The 16,460-nt window shown below is 40.1% G+C and overlaps 1 protein-coding gene across 11 annotated transcripts in view; it reads right to left on the bottom strand.

Moving 5' to 3' along the window:
- Positions 1–16,460, bottom strand: part of LOC129831025 (thyroid hormone receptor beta-like) — a 107,184-nt gene that overhangs the window by 6,077 nt on the left and 84,647 nt on the right. For 9 of the 11 annotated variants that reach the window (XM_055894012.1, XM_055894007.1, XM_055894010.1 and 6 more), the window contains 6 exons: positions 11,213–11,313; positions 10,843–10,990; positions 6,990–7,195; positions 5,833–5,919; positions 3,082–3,228; positions 2,141–2,399 (listed from right to left, as the gene is read on the bottom strand). In XM_055894012.1, the coding sequence (XP_055749987.1) occupies positions 2,141–2,399; positions 3,082–3,228; positions 5,833–5,919; positions 6,990–7,195; positions 10,843–10,990; positions 11,213–11,313 (948 nt within the window). The remainder of the gene's footprint in view (positions 1–2,140; positions 2,400–3,081; positions 3,229–5,832; positions 5,920–6,989; positions 7,196–10,842; positions 10,991–11,212; positions 11,314–16,460) is intronic. The other 2 variants (XM_055894013.1, XM_055894014.1) reach the window with 2 other exon arrangements.

Genomic DNA, 16,460 nt, shown 5'->3' with positions numbered 1-16,460 from the left:
AAGGGCCAGCCGTGCTGCCCTGTTCTGAGCCAATTGTAATTTTCCTAAGTCCCTCTTTGTGGCACCTGAACACACGACTGAACAATAGTCCAGGTGGGACAAAACTATGGCCTGTGGGTCCTGCCTTGTTGATAGTGTTGTTAAAAGGCAGAGTTGCGATTAATTATGGATTAATTATGGATAGACTTCTCTCCATTTTAGCTACTGATATGTTTTGACCATGACAGTTTACAATCCAGGGTTACTCCAAGCAGTTTAGTCACCTCAACTTGCTCAATTTCCACATTATTCATTACAATATTTAGTTGAGGTTTAGGGTTCAGTGAATGATTTGTCCCAAATACAATGCTTTTAGTTTTTGAAATATTTAGAACTAACTTATTCCTTTCCACCTATTCTAAAACTAACTGCAGCTCTTTGTTAAGTGCTGCAGTCATTTCAGTCGCTGACATGTATAGTGTTGAGTCATCCGCATACATAGACACACTGGCTTTACTCTAAGCCCGTGGCATGTCGTTAGCAAAGATTGAAAAAAGTAAGGGGCCTACACAGCTGACCTGGGGAATTCCTGATTCTATCCGGATTATGTTGGAGAGGCTTCCATTAAAGAACACCCTCTGTGTTCTGTTAGACAGGTAACTCTTTATCCACAATATAGCATGGGGTATAAAGCCATAAAACATATGTTTTTTCCAGCAGCAGACTGATCGAGAATGTCAAAAGCCGCAATAAATTCTAACAAAACAGCCTTTCTATTATCAATTTCTCAGTCAATCATCAATCATTTGTGTAAGTGCTGTGCTTGTTGAATGTCCTTCCCTATAAGAGTGCTGAAAGACTGTTGTCAATTTGTTTACTGTAAAATAGCATTGTATCTGGTCAAACACAATTTTTCCCAGACGTATACTAAGGGTTGGTAACAGGCTGATTGGTCGGCTATTTGAGCCAGTAAAGGGGGCTTTACTATTTTTAGGTAGCGGTATGACTTTTGCTTCCCTCCAGGCCTGAGGGCACACACTTTCTATTAGGCTTAAATTGAAGATGTGGTAAATAAGAGTGGCAATATCATCTGCTATTATACTCAGTAGTTTTCCATCCAAGTTGTCAGACCCCAGTGCCTTGTCATTGTTGATAGACAACAATAATTGTTTCACCTCTTCCACACTCACTTTACGGAATTCAAAATTACAATGCTTGTCTTTCATAATTTGGTCATATATACTTGGATGTGTAGTGTCAGCTTTTATTGCTGGCATGTCATGCCTAAAGTTTGCTAATCTTGCCAATTAAACAATCGTTAAAGTAGTTGGCAATATCAGTGGGTTTTGTAATGAATAATGTTTTCAATTCGACTTTTGCTTTCCAAAGCATCTCAAACATGTAAGAATGTGCCATTGAATTCTACAGTGCAAATATTGTGCGTTATTGGGAAATAAAGCACGCTCTAGAATGCCTTTCAAGCCAATAAGAAACAAGTATTCAACAATGCCATGGTATACACATCTATAAGCACATATTATCGCTAAATCTCCATGTGTGTTTATAGATGTGGAACGTACGTTTTATGATATATCGTTAATGTAAATCCTCTTTCTAAACACAAGACAGGGGTTAATATGGCGTGCTGTTAGACCAATTCTCTATCTGTTTGAACTCAGGGGCCACCCGCTCTCTTACTGTTTCACCCACAATGTATTCCTATTTCCTACCTAATCTACTTGTAATGTGACCTACTTGTCATCTTGCCAACTAGTTCAAGATTAAAATGTCAGGTCGTGACCAAATAAAAATGAATAACAACACAAAGTAGAATATTAATAAAGAAAACTCTTTTTGAAATTTTTGAATTCACCAAATGTTTTAAAGTGGCACCTTTTGAAGGATACCTTTGAATTAACTATCGGTAAAAAAGCTATATCTTCTATATTGTCAGCTTACAAGTGGATAGAACTGTTGCAAGACTATGGCCCCTCAGTTTCAATGGCCATGACCCAATTAAAACGCTTTTAGAAGGTGTATTTGTCACAGTGGTGATATAACCCATAAACCTGCGTGTAGAGAAAACAAAGGGCCAGATGTCTGGTAGTATGGTGAAGTAACGTGTAACGTGTGCCGGCAAGATTGTCTCCCTCCCTCTCACCAGAGGACAGGAGGATGACGGCCTGTAGCAGAGCAACCTCAGAGTCGTCCAGGTGGAACGAAGACAGCGATAAGCCCAAATCAAAGATAGCGTCCGACACCACACCCAGGCCTCCGTTCTTCAGCTGGCCGCGGGTCACGGCCATCTCTCCGTTAAGCGTCAGCGTCTCACTCTCGGGGTCGTAGCGAACGGCCGCCCGTAAAGACATTATCTCCATGCAGCAGCCTTTCAATAGGATAATCTGGTCTTCACAAGGAAGCTGGGAGGAGAGAGACAAACACAGAGAGCAAACGTTATATATTTTGTTATTGATTTTTTTGCACATAAAGATGAACGACTGATATGATTTTAAGAATTAAAAGGGAAAATAGGAGAATGTGCAGGAGAGGTAAAACTCCAGAAATTGTTAGAACGTTTATGTTCACATATATTAGTAGTGTTAGCATTTATTACAAACTGAACTCTGTACATTCCATGGTATTTTTTATTTATTAGCTATTTTTTGAACAACATGGATAATTTCAGTTTAGTTTAATATATTATTCATTATGTAGATTCTTTAAAGCTTTACATGTTGAGACCATTTCTAAGTATTTTATATATTTTTTTTATGAAAGACAAGTAGAAATGTAGCTCTAAACAAGAACATAATTCACAAAATGTAAATTTAACTATAAACAAAATATTTAATTAATTTTACATTTTTAGTTTGAACATTTTCTCTCATTTTATTTTTATTTTAGTGAAATTGCTTATGCTGTTGATGTTTCTGTTTAAGTTATAGTGTTTTATAACCAATGTCTTTATTACCATCCTCTATAATAAATAATGAGGGATTCAATCATACGAAAATATGAAACACCCCCCCCAAATAAATTTAGCTTGATAAGAATGACATTTTTATTTTAGTTTCAACAAAGTAAAACACCTTGCTTACATACCTCACAGAACATAGGCAGCTTTTTGGCAAAGTCCACCACTCGGGTAATGGCGGGGGTGATAATTTTTGTAAACTGACTGAAGGCTTCTATGTCCACTTTGCTCCCTTCAGGTGCATTTATGACCGGCGCTTGACCAATGTCCTCGGGCTGAAACGACAAAAAGAAGAGGGAGGATGTAGGTACGTTCAACAGGGCTAGACAGGGACAGACTGCTAAAAGACCACAAGACAAAGTGCACCCTATATAGTGCAGTACTTCTTTAACATAGTATACTACTTTTGACCAGTGCCCTATCTAGGGAGGAGGGTGATAACTCAGACGCAGCTAGAAAGATAGATAGACAGACCACACACAACACAACACGTTCTCCTCTTTCTCCAATAAGCGTGAGACAGGTCAACGTGTATAACAGCATAACACAAAAACAAAGTGGATGGCGTTTCCACTGTGACAATTGTTCAGGAGGGACAAGGAGGAAAGGCGGAGGGAAACTTAAAAAGGAGGAAAAGTGCAAAGTGCAAGCCATTCATTTTCTCGTACTCAGTTGGCAGAGTCTTTGACTAGGGTTATCCACTGATGCGGTATTATTATTATAACATCTTCAACTACTTGCCTTCTGACCAGAAGTGACATAAGAGCGATAGAGAGTAGAGCAAGTAAATAAACAAAGAGCCCAGATTGAGTTGAGATTGAGAGGACAAAGCACTGTGTACAGCACCCCCCAGATTCTGTTGCTTTGGCTTTAAATCAATAGGCATATTGATGAAATAATAAAACACTAATTAATAATAACATGATCCCTTTAAGAGTCCTTCTCCCCTGTATGCCTTTAAACTGTCACAGCTTGTGGAGAACTAGCTACATACTGTATACACAGCACTTCCAGCTATATGGGGCATTCTAGAGAAGTGGCTCAAATTGCTGTCCTCAGTCAAAAAAACGGATTTTATTTTTTTACCAGAAAATCTTCAAACTTAGGACATTTATTAACATAATGATCTATTTTAATTCATGCCAAGGCAATAACACACATATTGTTCAATTAATATAGTACAAAATCATGGTTTATATACCCATTTCTATTGAGGTGGCTGTACCCCACCCTGACTCCTAAAATTCATGTTTGAAAATAAAGTCATCCATGATTTTTGTAATCTTTTTCACACTATTATTTCACTAGAACATATTGAGTTGTTGTATTATTAAATTGAAAGACACTGCTCTAATTAGTCTATTTAAAAAAAATCTTTCTCTGAAAAATGATTTCCCCACTTTGTACTGTATGTCACTACTGAAACACAGACTGTAGAATGAATTGGCCTTAAGCCACATCCCTACAATTATAACCATGAAATTGGATTGCATCCCTCTCCATCGTGGCCCCATGATGTGTCAATAATATATATATGTTTTTTGGATGTCTAAAAGATAGCCAACTAGCCATATGGTAGCTATGGGGATTAATTAAAGTCCAAAATACATTTAAATGGTCAAAACTGAAACTGCCACAACCAAAACAATTTACTTCGTTTTGGTATTGACATGAATGTTTTGGTAAATGACACTTGATTGTTAATCCATTGTATTCCTTCACATCTCCTCAAAAAACATTGGTTTGATAATCTACATTAAACACATAGATAATTACTTCTCCCTGGAAGTCAAAGTAATGCACTGCATTGGACGAAACCGCTTCTTTTGTCTTTAAATGGAGGACATGATATTGTAGTGAATTCGGGGGGTATTTAATTTAAATGAACCTTTATTTAACTAGGCAAGTGAGTTAAGAACAAATTCTTATTTACAATGACGGCCTAGGAACACTGGGTTAACTGCCTTGTTCAGGGGCAGAACGACAGATTTTTACCTTGTCAGCTCAGGGATTCAATCTAGCAACCGTTCGGGGTAGCCCAGACCGGGACGCGAATCCAGGTCCAGTGACTGTCAAGCCAATATCTTAAATGTTATGCCAAGAGGTGTAAATGTTGGGTTAAGGTTGCTACAATATGCTATACAGTGGACAAGTTCCTCAGCCTAATCCCTCCCCCAAAAAAGTTACACAGCGATATGTCCAAAACAGCCAAAGTGTGTACGACATAGGCTGCATTTACACAGGCTTCCCAATTCTGATATATTTTACACTAATTGGTCTTTTGACCAATCACATCAGATCTTTTTCAGAGGTGATCTGATTGATCAAAAAAACAATTAGTAAAAAAAATATCAGAATTGAGCTGCCTGTGTAAATGCAGCCACAGTGTGCGTAAAGCTTGGTCTGTGAATACAGGGAAAATTGTCCATTGGTCAGAGCCTGACATTGATGGTGAAATGTTTCTCTAAATTAAATGTAAAGGTTTTGAAAGTCAAGTTAAAAATCCTCTTTTTACTATATTCCACATTTTGTATAACATTTCTCAAATTAATCTGTAATAAAAGGTTAATCAAAATGATCAATACTGTACTCCCTTAACAGAAACTTTGCCACTGTTTCGGTAGTGAATAATTTAATGCCTGGTAAGGAATTCAGGAAACAATTAAAATATGCAATACAAAAAGTGTGTGAGTAGTAGATATGTCTAAAAATAGGATCCAAACTAGATTTTTTTTTCAAACCCAAATTTAAATGACTCATATACAGCACTGTATTTTAACACTATCCCATAATATAATAGCTAGCTATAGCAGGTGCGATTTGAAAAGCGTTTTTATAGTATTTAAACTCAGTATTATATTTTGTCTATTAGTTCTTACCTTGGTTTCCTTCACCCCCACTGCACTCTGGTCAGAAGTATAGAATAAATTACATGTTATTTCATTAAGTAGCATTGCTTCCTCGACCTGTTGGACAATCAACAGAGATTGTGAAGAACGTTTCAATGAGGAACCCGTGTCAAGCCAACTAAAAAAAAACAAGTTTAATTAAACTGAGGAAAGGTAGATGACAGACAAGTAAGTGCAGAGAGAGAAAACAGGTGAGTAGTACACAAAATGCAAAGTGGAGTTTCCATGACAAGATTTATGCTCAGGCTGAAGCATTTGTTTTATACTTATGAACTGATATTTAATTCTAGGTATTCAGGTTCCAATTTCTATCAAACTTTTTTATTTAATTATTATTAGGATCAAAATCATACTGTTGTATGTCAACGTTCACAAATGAGTTTATCAAAGCTGATCAACATTATGATAATATAGCATCATTTAATACTACAATACTAATATAATAGTATAAAACAATACACCCTGCACAGGGACTACGGATGAAAATGAGCCGTTTAGCTAAATATGGATCTAATTACTAATTAAAAACATCAAATAAATGACAATTCAATTAAATAAATGACAATGACGTCTTTCTATGCATGTAGCCTCTCAACAGTCTACAGCCTAGGCCTTGTGTAATCTCTACATGGAAACTCCAGGATAGAGTCCAAGAAAGTGAGACAGACTTCAAACTGCAGAGGATGATTAGACTTTATGAAGGAAAAAAAAAATAATGTTAAAATGTGAGGAGTGAAATTATAAGGTAGTTATTACTACACTACACACAGAGAGAGTGAAAGAGAAAGAAAGCGCGAGAGATAACAGTTATTTGTTTTTAGTATTTGTTTAGATTATTAAAGAACACTGCTTTAAAGGGGAGAGAAAGAAGAAAACAAGAGGAATGGATTGTTCCGTTTTAAGTTAGTGTCTGCTGCGTTGAGGAACACACTTTCTCCAGCGTCCAGCTAATTCTCCCCATTCTACAAGGAGATACAAAAAACATGGACATATTAACGTTGGGAACAGTGGTGGGTTGGGGATGGGAGGTAGGGAAGGGGACAAGAGAGGGATTGTGGGAACTGGGAATGTTTCACAGAACAGACATGGTTGGTTAGACGCTGTCAGCCACGGAGGAGACGTCTCACCAAGAACTTGCGTTTCTGTTTCCAGTGGTTTCCCTGGGCGTTAGTTGACATGTGGGCCTCGGTGACCATGCGGATCAGGTCCCACTCCTCCTGGGACGGCTCAGGCCGGTCCCACACCGTCTTCTGGAGCTCCTCCTTCCGCCGCCGCTCACGGTTCTCCTCGATCAACTTCCGCTTGGCGAGCCGCTTGCTGTCATCCAGCACCACTAGGAGGGGAGGGGGGTAGAGGAGGGGAGGAGGAGGGGTTAGGGATCAGGAGGAAGGGTGAAGTGGTAGGGCAAGGGAGGGTCAAAGAGGAGTCACGAATGAGGAGGGGATTAAGAGGGAAGAAGGGTGGGGTTTTGTCAAGTATCAAGCGAAAAAGAAGCGAGAGAGTAAGTCCACAATTTTAAACACATTGGGGCCATACCTGCGAACATTAAAACAGTTTAACCCTCTATGGCATGATTTTTTTTTTTTGGGGGGGGGGGAATATTTCACCCCATATATTGGGAGCTTGGGGGTTCCTGATAATATATCCATCATAAAGTGTCGTCCCCCCAACCAGATATTGGTGTTTCCTCAGGGCAACAATGTGCTACGAGGGTACTGAAACACCAAGGTTTTCTATAGTACATATGATAAGTGGAATAAGGAAAACAAGCAATATATGCATTAGAAAAAGTTTATTTTGACAAACAATCACAATTAGAAGCTTTAAAGTCAAAACATCAAACAATCAAATAAACAAACTACTACTAATTACAACTAACACCTCATGTATGTTTTCACATTTCATATAAACATATAAACCAACATCCAAATGACTGTCTGTGTGTGTGTGTGTGTGTGTGTGTGTGTGTGTGTGTGTGTGTGTGTGTGTGTGTGTGTGTGTGTGTGTATATGTGCGAGTGTGTGTGTGTGTGTTTCAGTGTGTCTGAATGTGTTTGTGTGGGTTATTATTTAAATCAGTATTTCTCTTTTTGACAAAGCACACTCTGATTTTCTATTCTGTGTAGAACCTCAGGAAGCAGTTGCTGGTGGATGCGAAACAGAGGTGGACATCACATTTCCGGCACTTGGCTTTTGGTGTACATGTGCACCCTGGTACCTTGCATCTCCCCTTCTTTTCAGCCATAATCCTCCAGTGGGCTGTAGCATCCAGTAGCACATTAGAGACTGGAATTGGAGCAGCGGGTCCTTTTCTCCTCTTCTCCTCATACTCACCAGCAATTGTGGAACTTGGACAACCTTTCCTGCGCTCCAGACTCTTTCCACTTTTCAAATCAAATTGTATTGGTCACATACACGTGGTTAGCAGATGTTAATGCGAGTGTAGCGAAATGCTTTGCATAGGCCTTCAGCGATGTATGACTTGGAAGGTATTGACCTTCACAATCTCTTCTGTAGAGCAGCCAGGTGGTCATGATGATCATATCCAGGAAGTGGAACACCAGCCAGTGGAACCACTTCTTTGGTCTGATTTTGTTCCGGTACAGTGCAATCAGTGTGTCAAGCAGATCCACACCACCCATATTCTTGTTGTATTCTTTCACCACAGCAGGGCAGGGGACTTTGGTGATCATCTTTCGCTTGCGATCCCACATGTCAACCTCGGTGACTGGGTAGGTTCCAGTGTAATCACTCAGAAGGATCACTGAGCGGTTATCGTACCACTTCACGATGTGCAAGGTGGTTTCTCCAACCACGGCCATCTTCTGTTCAAAAGATCCACGTCCTGCTCTCTTCAGCTCAGCATCGCACATCAAGTTGACGCCTGGTATTCTGCTGCCACGAACAGTACCAGTGCAGTGAATTCCCTGCTGAGCCAGTGTGAGCACAAGAGGGACACTCGTAAACCAGTTTCTACATCTTCATCCTCAGACCCAGTCTCATTGTCAACAGACAGGCATTCTCCTTTAAAAAAGAAAGCAGGAAGCACAAATTTGAATGTGTCATATACCCTTCTTCATTCACTGACACACATTACTTTTCTGACTGACCCCTAACTGACCCCTGACCTCCTAACTGTCTCTCAAACCTGATTCAGGGATCCAATCTCCTGACTCTCTTCAAGCTCACTGTCACAGGGAATGACCCTAACTGCTCGGTCATGTTCCTTCCGCCCATACAATGTTCTTGTGTCCATTTCCTGTAAGTATCAGTAGATAGTAAAGTAAAAACATTGACTATGGTCATAATTATGCATCCGAGCACATCTCCACACACAAAAGTGGTCTAACTGCACAATGTTGCCCTGAGGCAACGAACCAAAAAACACAGTTTTAGTATATAAATAAAAATAAAATAAGTCTTTAAACAATCAAACATACTCCTTTACATAATCATGCACATATTTTTTATATAAAGTTATTTCAATTTAAACATGTTAAAAAGTGATTTTATCTTACCAATTGGTGGCACTGTGTCACATGCAGCGTTGCTTCCTGAAAGGACTGCTCCACCCCCAGACAAAAGGCCACACCCATTTCAGCCCCTCATTTCATTGGACACAGACAGTCAGGTGATATATATATATATAATTTTTTTTTTTTTTTATTCAATGGGCTGTGTGAGGTCCAAAAATGTAGTTTGTTGCCTGAGGGCAACACCATGCCATAGAGGGTTGAGTTTAAAATCGTTGACATAGTGTTGTAGCTGGTCCCATCAGATAATCTGGCACACTGGCACACTATGCTAACCTCACCAGGTGGCTGTGATTTTTCCTATCACAAATTCTTCATCAGATTAAACTCTTTCTCCACTGGAAGTTAGGTCAACTCAGCCACCAGAGGGATACATGTAAACCTTGAATTTGGAAGTGTAAATATCAGAGGCAGAGTGCATATGTTTTAAATTGTATCTTGTATGTATTGTAAATTGTATGGGGCCATACTTACATTAGAAAATGTAATTTCTTAAAATAGGTCAAGTCGGCCACCAGTGGGATGTAAATCTCCAAATTCAAGGTTCAGTGTAAATATCAGAGGCAGAGTGTATATGTTTTAAATTGTATCTTGTATGTATTGTAAATTGTATCTTGTATGTATTGTTAATTGTATGGGGCCATACTTACATTAGAAAATGTAATTTCTTAAAATAGGACAAGTCGGCCACCAGAGGGATGTATAAATCTCCAAATTTCATATCCATCATGAAAAAAAGATTGTCAATAAATAAATAAATAAATAATAATACAAATTCAAGTAAAAACAGAAAACATTATAGAAATGATAGACATTACACAATAAAATACGACTTTTTTGGATCTAAGAATGTATTCGCTTTTTAGAGTATTTGTAAAGAGTAACATTTAACAACGAGGTTGGTTGGCAGTCTATATCTGTTACGATGAGTCATGACATTAGTTATCCCTATCTCTGTACTCTGAAATAGACAGGTTTAGCAGCTCTCTGTGATGAGCCACCTGGCAGGCCAGGCACGGTCATCAAGTTCAGTAAGCAGATCTCTGTGATGAGCCACCTGGCAGGCCAGGCACGGTCATCAAGTTCAGTAAACAGATCTCTGTGATGAGCCACCTGGCAGGCCAGGCACGGTCATCAAGTTCAGTAAACAGATCTCTGTGATGAGCCACCTGGCAGGCCAGGCACGGTCATCAAGTTCAGTAAACAGATCTCTCAGGTAGATTGGAGCGTATATATAGACACATTTTTTAGCAATCAGAAGTAGCGCTAGTTAGTTTATTTTTTTGTTTTTTTGTTGCTGCTATTGGAGTGGTAGTGAACGTGCTCTCAATTAAATAGGAGAACTTTAATATTAGGCTACATTAATGTACTTCTCTCTCACTCTAGAAGAGGGAAGATCCTCTATAAAAGGTATTCTGGGGATCTCAACTAAGCAGAATACTACTTACAGTCTGTTGCCATGCCGACAGCGATGCACTTCTTGAAGCGACATTCCTGGCACTGGTTCCTGGTCACCTTATCGATGATGCACTTCGCCTCGTACTTACATGCGTACGTTGGGTTCAGGTTCTTCTGGATCGTCCGCCGGAAGAAACCCTTTGGAAAAAAAGATAAAAGGAATGTTTGAAACACAATGATCTGCAACATTCTATCAGTCTAAGTTCAGGTTGGTGGCAGTGGTAATGGAATATTTATTTGAATTCAATTATCATCTGTCCATCAACTGAATTTCTCCTTTTTAATTGATACTATGTCAGCGAGTTAAGTGTTGGTATTATTAGATATGTTATTATTACATATGTCCACTGTTGGTATTACCTTGCATCCTTCACAGGTGATACAGCGATAGTGATATCCTGTAGCTTTGTCCCCACATACCACACATAACTCGTCCTTGTCCAGGTAACTAGGGATGTACCCTAACAGAAGAGAAAGATATCAAATGTAAACACACCATATAGGCCAGTGATGATCCGTTAACAGGGACACCATTTCCTGGATACAAACAGCATTAAGAAACAACCAATTATGTATGCCAGGAATGCCTGTATTGTTGGCAGAAAAATGTCCCAATGAGATAATAAAGTATTTATTTACTACTGTCTGACCACAAGCAGACCACTGAACATTATATTTTTAGACAAAGCAACTTAGAAACAAAGAGGTGAATTCCAACAGATGTATTTAAGATTGACATCATTCATTTCAACACAAAGTTCTCCAAAAAGGCCTAAAGCGTGTAGCATTAACAAGTAAAGAAGCAGAGTTAACAAGGTAGGATCAGTGAGGGAGGTGATCCAGCCCGGACACACGAGCAGGGTGAATACAGGTGAGGGGTAGGAGGGGGTGGGGGCAGAGGTCAATAAATGATCAATACTAGTCGAGGGAAGTCAGGGCCAAACCATCAACAGGCACGCTCCAGCCTTCTGTTACCCTTTCTGTAGGCCTTCTCCCTGCACCAGCAATCCACACACACACACACACACACACACACACACACACACACACACACACACACACACACACACACACACACACACAAAAGCACAAAGCAAAAAGCACAAAATGCAACAGGTCCTCCGGCTCCTGGTCAGTTCTGGCACGGTATGACACCTTAGGTCGACTTGGATTTACTGCAATTAGTCCAAACTAAGGCCTGATCGAAGGAGCTCAAGTCGTCAAGAAAATTAATATCCACCCGTAGCGAACCATTATTACAGACGCTAAGAACACTGTTCAGGACAATCAAACGCAGAGACATGCTGACAGTCAATTCATACGTTTGTCAACAAGTTCAATGTCCATGGACTCGTAATATGCTGGTGGCCTGAATTTGCCTTTAAACTTCAAGAATTTGAAAGTGAATATATAGTTCAACGTACATAACTACAAACTGTGCTATTGGTTTGACTCACCAACTGATAAACTCACAGACCTCAGTGTTTCGGTGGTAATAACCATATAGTATCAGAATCACTACGATTATAGTGTATCAAGAGTCATTACGATATTATATATACACATACGAGCAAGGTTCAACACCGCAACGGTTTGCAATGAGATAAAGCACTGTTCAAGCCAAACTAGACTAGTATACATCAAATACTGTTACACACTACATACAATACAGCAATATCAGGTCAGATGTAGTCAATCAAAAGGAGATATTTGTGCACCGGTCACACGTCTCTACAACTGCACTCCAACACAGGCTGTCAGGCCGTCACCCCATCACACCACCGGGTTAGTCCCTACCTTTCAGCTTGTCATGCCATCACACTATCCCTAGTTCCTTCCAGCTTGTATTACCATAAGTGCTAGTCCCAATTCCCTACCTTTCTTGTTAACCTCTTGCATCCACTGCATGTGGGAGAAGTCAGGCTTCCCCTCAGAATAGTAGTCGGGCTGGTGGTGGTAGTGGCTGAGAGGCACTTCCATGTTGCAGTTTTCACTTTTGAACACGGGGTTGGGTCCTGGGTAGGAGCAGGCGTAGGGCTGGCTAGGGGGCCAAGCCTGCTCCATGCAGGGAGGGTGGATCTGGTGCATGGGCTGGGGCTCACAGTGCCCGTACCCCCCGGGACCCTCACCTCCATACATGCAGTACTCCCCACCACCTAGCATCGGGTAGCCACCGCCCACGCCATGAGGCATCTCGTACATGTCAGGCATACAGTAGTTCATGATGGCCAGCAACTGCACCGAAGGCAGGTAGGCACATACAAAAGGCTGACGAAGGCAACAAAAAAAGAAAAAAAGCAGACTGGAGACAATGTTACGTATCAATTCAGCGCTAAGCGTGATTAATTCAGCGTTAAGTTCAAGTAGGGTAAATGAATAATTAAACGATTGATATGGATATGATAAGAAAGATGTGTACGGAGCAGGTAGGGGCTATGTTGGTAGAATGTGTCTTATATACTGAGTCCTTGGCCCACCCCTACAGTACAACATCTAGCACCTGCCCCGCCCGTCCTCGACCGGCCCCACCCCAAAACACAGTGCCCTCTCAGCCGAATGGGGCAGGAGCTTTATGACGACATGGGGTTTCTAATCTGATTCTGTCAATCCTAGAAGTGGAACAGACAGACAGCAACAAGATGGTGATGTTCTCGCAGATTAAAGCCTTGCACTCAAGGCTGTGATGTGTCTCACCAACCACCACCACCTAGTCATACACATATGGTGGTGTTGTGCCGCTGGCGGAAGTTAACAACGAACAAAGACAGAACAAAATAACAAAAAAAAAGTAAATCGGAAATACTTTTCTGTATGAATAAGTAGTAGCTGACAGTCTCGGTAGAAGTTTGGTTCGTCAACACCTGAGGAGTCAATTCAATTTGACAATTAGATCCGGATGATCAACAATATCATTCACATTACAGTTCAAATCTTGGAATAATCGGGTTTAGCCTTCTTAGGCCTATCTCAGTGATTTATGCCACGCATAAACTCAGAAAACCTGTCTTTGTTGAACAAACATCAATTAACATCAATCAACATTAATCCCACTTCAACAAACTTTTCACTGGTAGTAAAGTCAAATTTAGACTTCACTTCAGACTAGAATAGAATAGTTCATTCAAAAGGGTTAATTTATGCCAGGATTTTCCTTTGATTTCCTTTGATGGCCACTGGCAAGCTGGAAGAGTGTGCTCTTCACGGATGAATCCCGGTTTAAACTGATGGCAGACAGTGTGTATGACATTGTGTGGGCTAGCGGTTTGCTGATGTCAACGTTGTGAACAGAGTGCCCCATGGTGGCGGTAGGGTTATGGTATTGGCAGGCATAAGCTACGGACAACGAACACAATTGCATTTTATCGATGGCAATTTGAATGCACAGAGATACTGTGACGAGATCCTGAGGCCCATTGTCGTGCCATTCATCCACCGCCATCACCTCATGCTTCAGCAGGATCCCATTTCGCAAGGATCTGTACACAATTCCTGGAAGCTGAAAATGTCCCAGTTCTTCCATAGAATGCATACTCACCAGACATGTCACCCATTGAGCATGTTTGGGATGCTCTGGACCGACGTGTATGACAGCATGTTCCAGTTTCCACCAATATCCAGCAATTTAGCACAGCCATTGAAGAAGAGTGGGACAACATTCCACAGGCCACAATCAAGAGCCTGATCAACTCTATGCGAAGGAGATGTGTCACGCTGCATGAAGCAAATGGTGGTCACACCAGATACTAACTGGTTTTCTGATCCACGCCCCTACCTTTTTTTTTAAGGTATCTGTGACCAACAGATGCATATCTGTATTCTCAGTCATGTAAATTCCATAGAATAGGGACTAATGAGTTTATGTCAATTGACTTTAAATGAACTGTAACAGTAAAATCTGTGAAATTGTTGCATGTTGCATTTATATTTTTGTTCAGTGTACTTATTAATAAGATTCAATAAATTATTAGACATATTTTCATAAAAACTTTATTTTGATTAATTTATACATACTATTTCATCCTTCCACGAGATATAGCTCCAACACAAATCTAAGGTTGCTACCTAAGTCAGCTAGTTGTTCGTTCTATCAGTTCGGTTGCCAGAGACGCGACTCAGTCGTTAAGTCTTTTTTTTCTGTATCTATGGACGCGACCCAGTGGTTCGTTCTAAATGTTCCATTGCCATATTGGCTGGCAGTGTTCTTATCCCTTGCTTGATAGCCAACTACGGTTAACTTACAGTCACGTCAAACAGTGCAGCCAGAATAACAGCAAAGTAGCTGCATTTGCATAAGCTGTTTTCTAGTGACATTTATTTGGATACATCCATAACAATGAGCTAATGAGGCGCGATTTCACCTGGCATAGAAAATGTGCTCTGTTGTTAGGACACTGTTGTTCAGAGTAGCTAGCCAACAACACAGCTAACACAATCACTTCAAACTGAAGCTGTTGTTCAGAGTAGCTAGCCAACAACACAGCTAACACAATCACTTCAAACTGAAGCTGGAAATGCTGCAAACTAGCAGCATTTCGTTTAGTTTGACCTGTTCTCTATTGAAATTTCTTTGTATATATCCATAAGAATTATGCCAGCTGATTCATGAGTTCAACTGGCTGAGAAACACTGCCTGCCTGTCTGTCTCGTCCCAACACGTTCATTACTATGGGACAGCTGGAGATCGAATTTCAATATCGAAAGACAGAGAGCAAGTTATATACAAATCTCCACTGTTGAAAACCAAATGCTAGTCTAAAATAAATTGCTTGGCTGGGCTGATGAGACAGTGGATTGCGCAGTGAGATGGAACAGAGTAAATAGACATTTTAACATCATAGATTTAGCCGGTGGTAATTTATGGAGTAGACACAGGCTGGTATGCGGTTTTAACCAATCAGCATCCAAGATTAGATCCATAATTCCCTATAACACACAGTATATTTGCACTGTAGAATTCAATGGCTATAGTTCATTCTTACATGTTCTGTTTGAGCTGCTTTTGAAAGCAGAAGTCGAATTGAAAATATTATTGGCATTGTTGAATTTGATTTTCATAATAGCAAGCTAGGACTGATGGTTTGGTTAGCCAGGCAACTACTGTACCTATCTAGTAACCTTGCTAGCTACTTCAGTGGATGTTGAACACATTTCTACCGGTAAATGTGTTACATTATAGACATTGTATAAAATGGATAATCAACTCGGGGCTCTATGCATTCTTTGGGAAATAATGCAACTCCATGGAGGGTAAGTTCCACTCTGCTAGCGGGTCATGGAACACATCTCTCACGTTGTTCACAATTTTCCAGAGAACGCATAGCCCCTGGTTGATTATCCCTTGCGTTGAACCTTAAATACGTTTCGATTAATTATTACATAAATGCACACATATTTACAGACAAAATAACAATTTCTTTATTTTCATTACTAGACTAATGAATCAAAAGATAAAAGCGCATATAAGGCGATTCTGAACAATCAATGAATTAATCAAAGAAGATGCTGAACAGACGTGTGTTTGCGAGACAAAGACAAGAGGCGCACTATGGTCACTTAACCACAGTGGAGGTGTCCCAAATGGCACCCTATTCCCTTTGTAGTGCACTAC

This window comes from Salvelinus fontinalis, chromosome 32 (assembly GCF_029448725.1).
Source record: "Salvelinus fontinalis isolate EN_2023a chromosome 32, ASM2944872v1, whole genome shotgun sequence".
NCBI classification, from domain to species: Eukaryota; Metazoa; Chordata; class Actinopteri; order Salmoniformes; family Salmonidae; genus Salvelinus; species Salvelinus fontinalis.
This window is presented reverse-complemented; position numbering and strand designations above follow the sequence as displayed.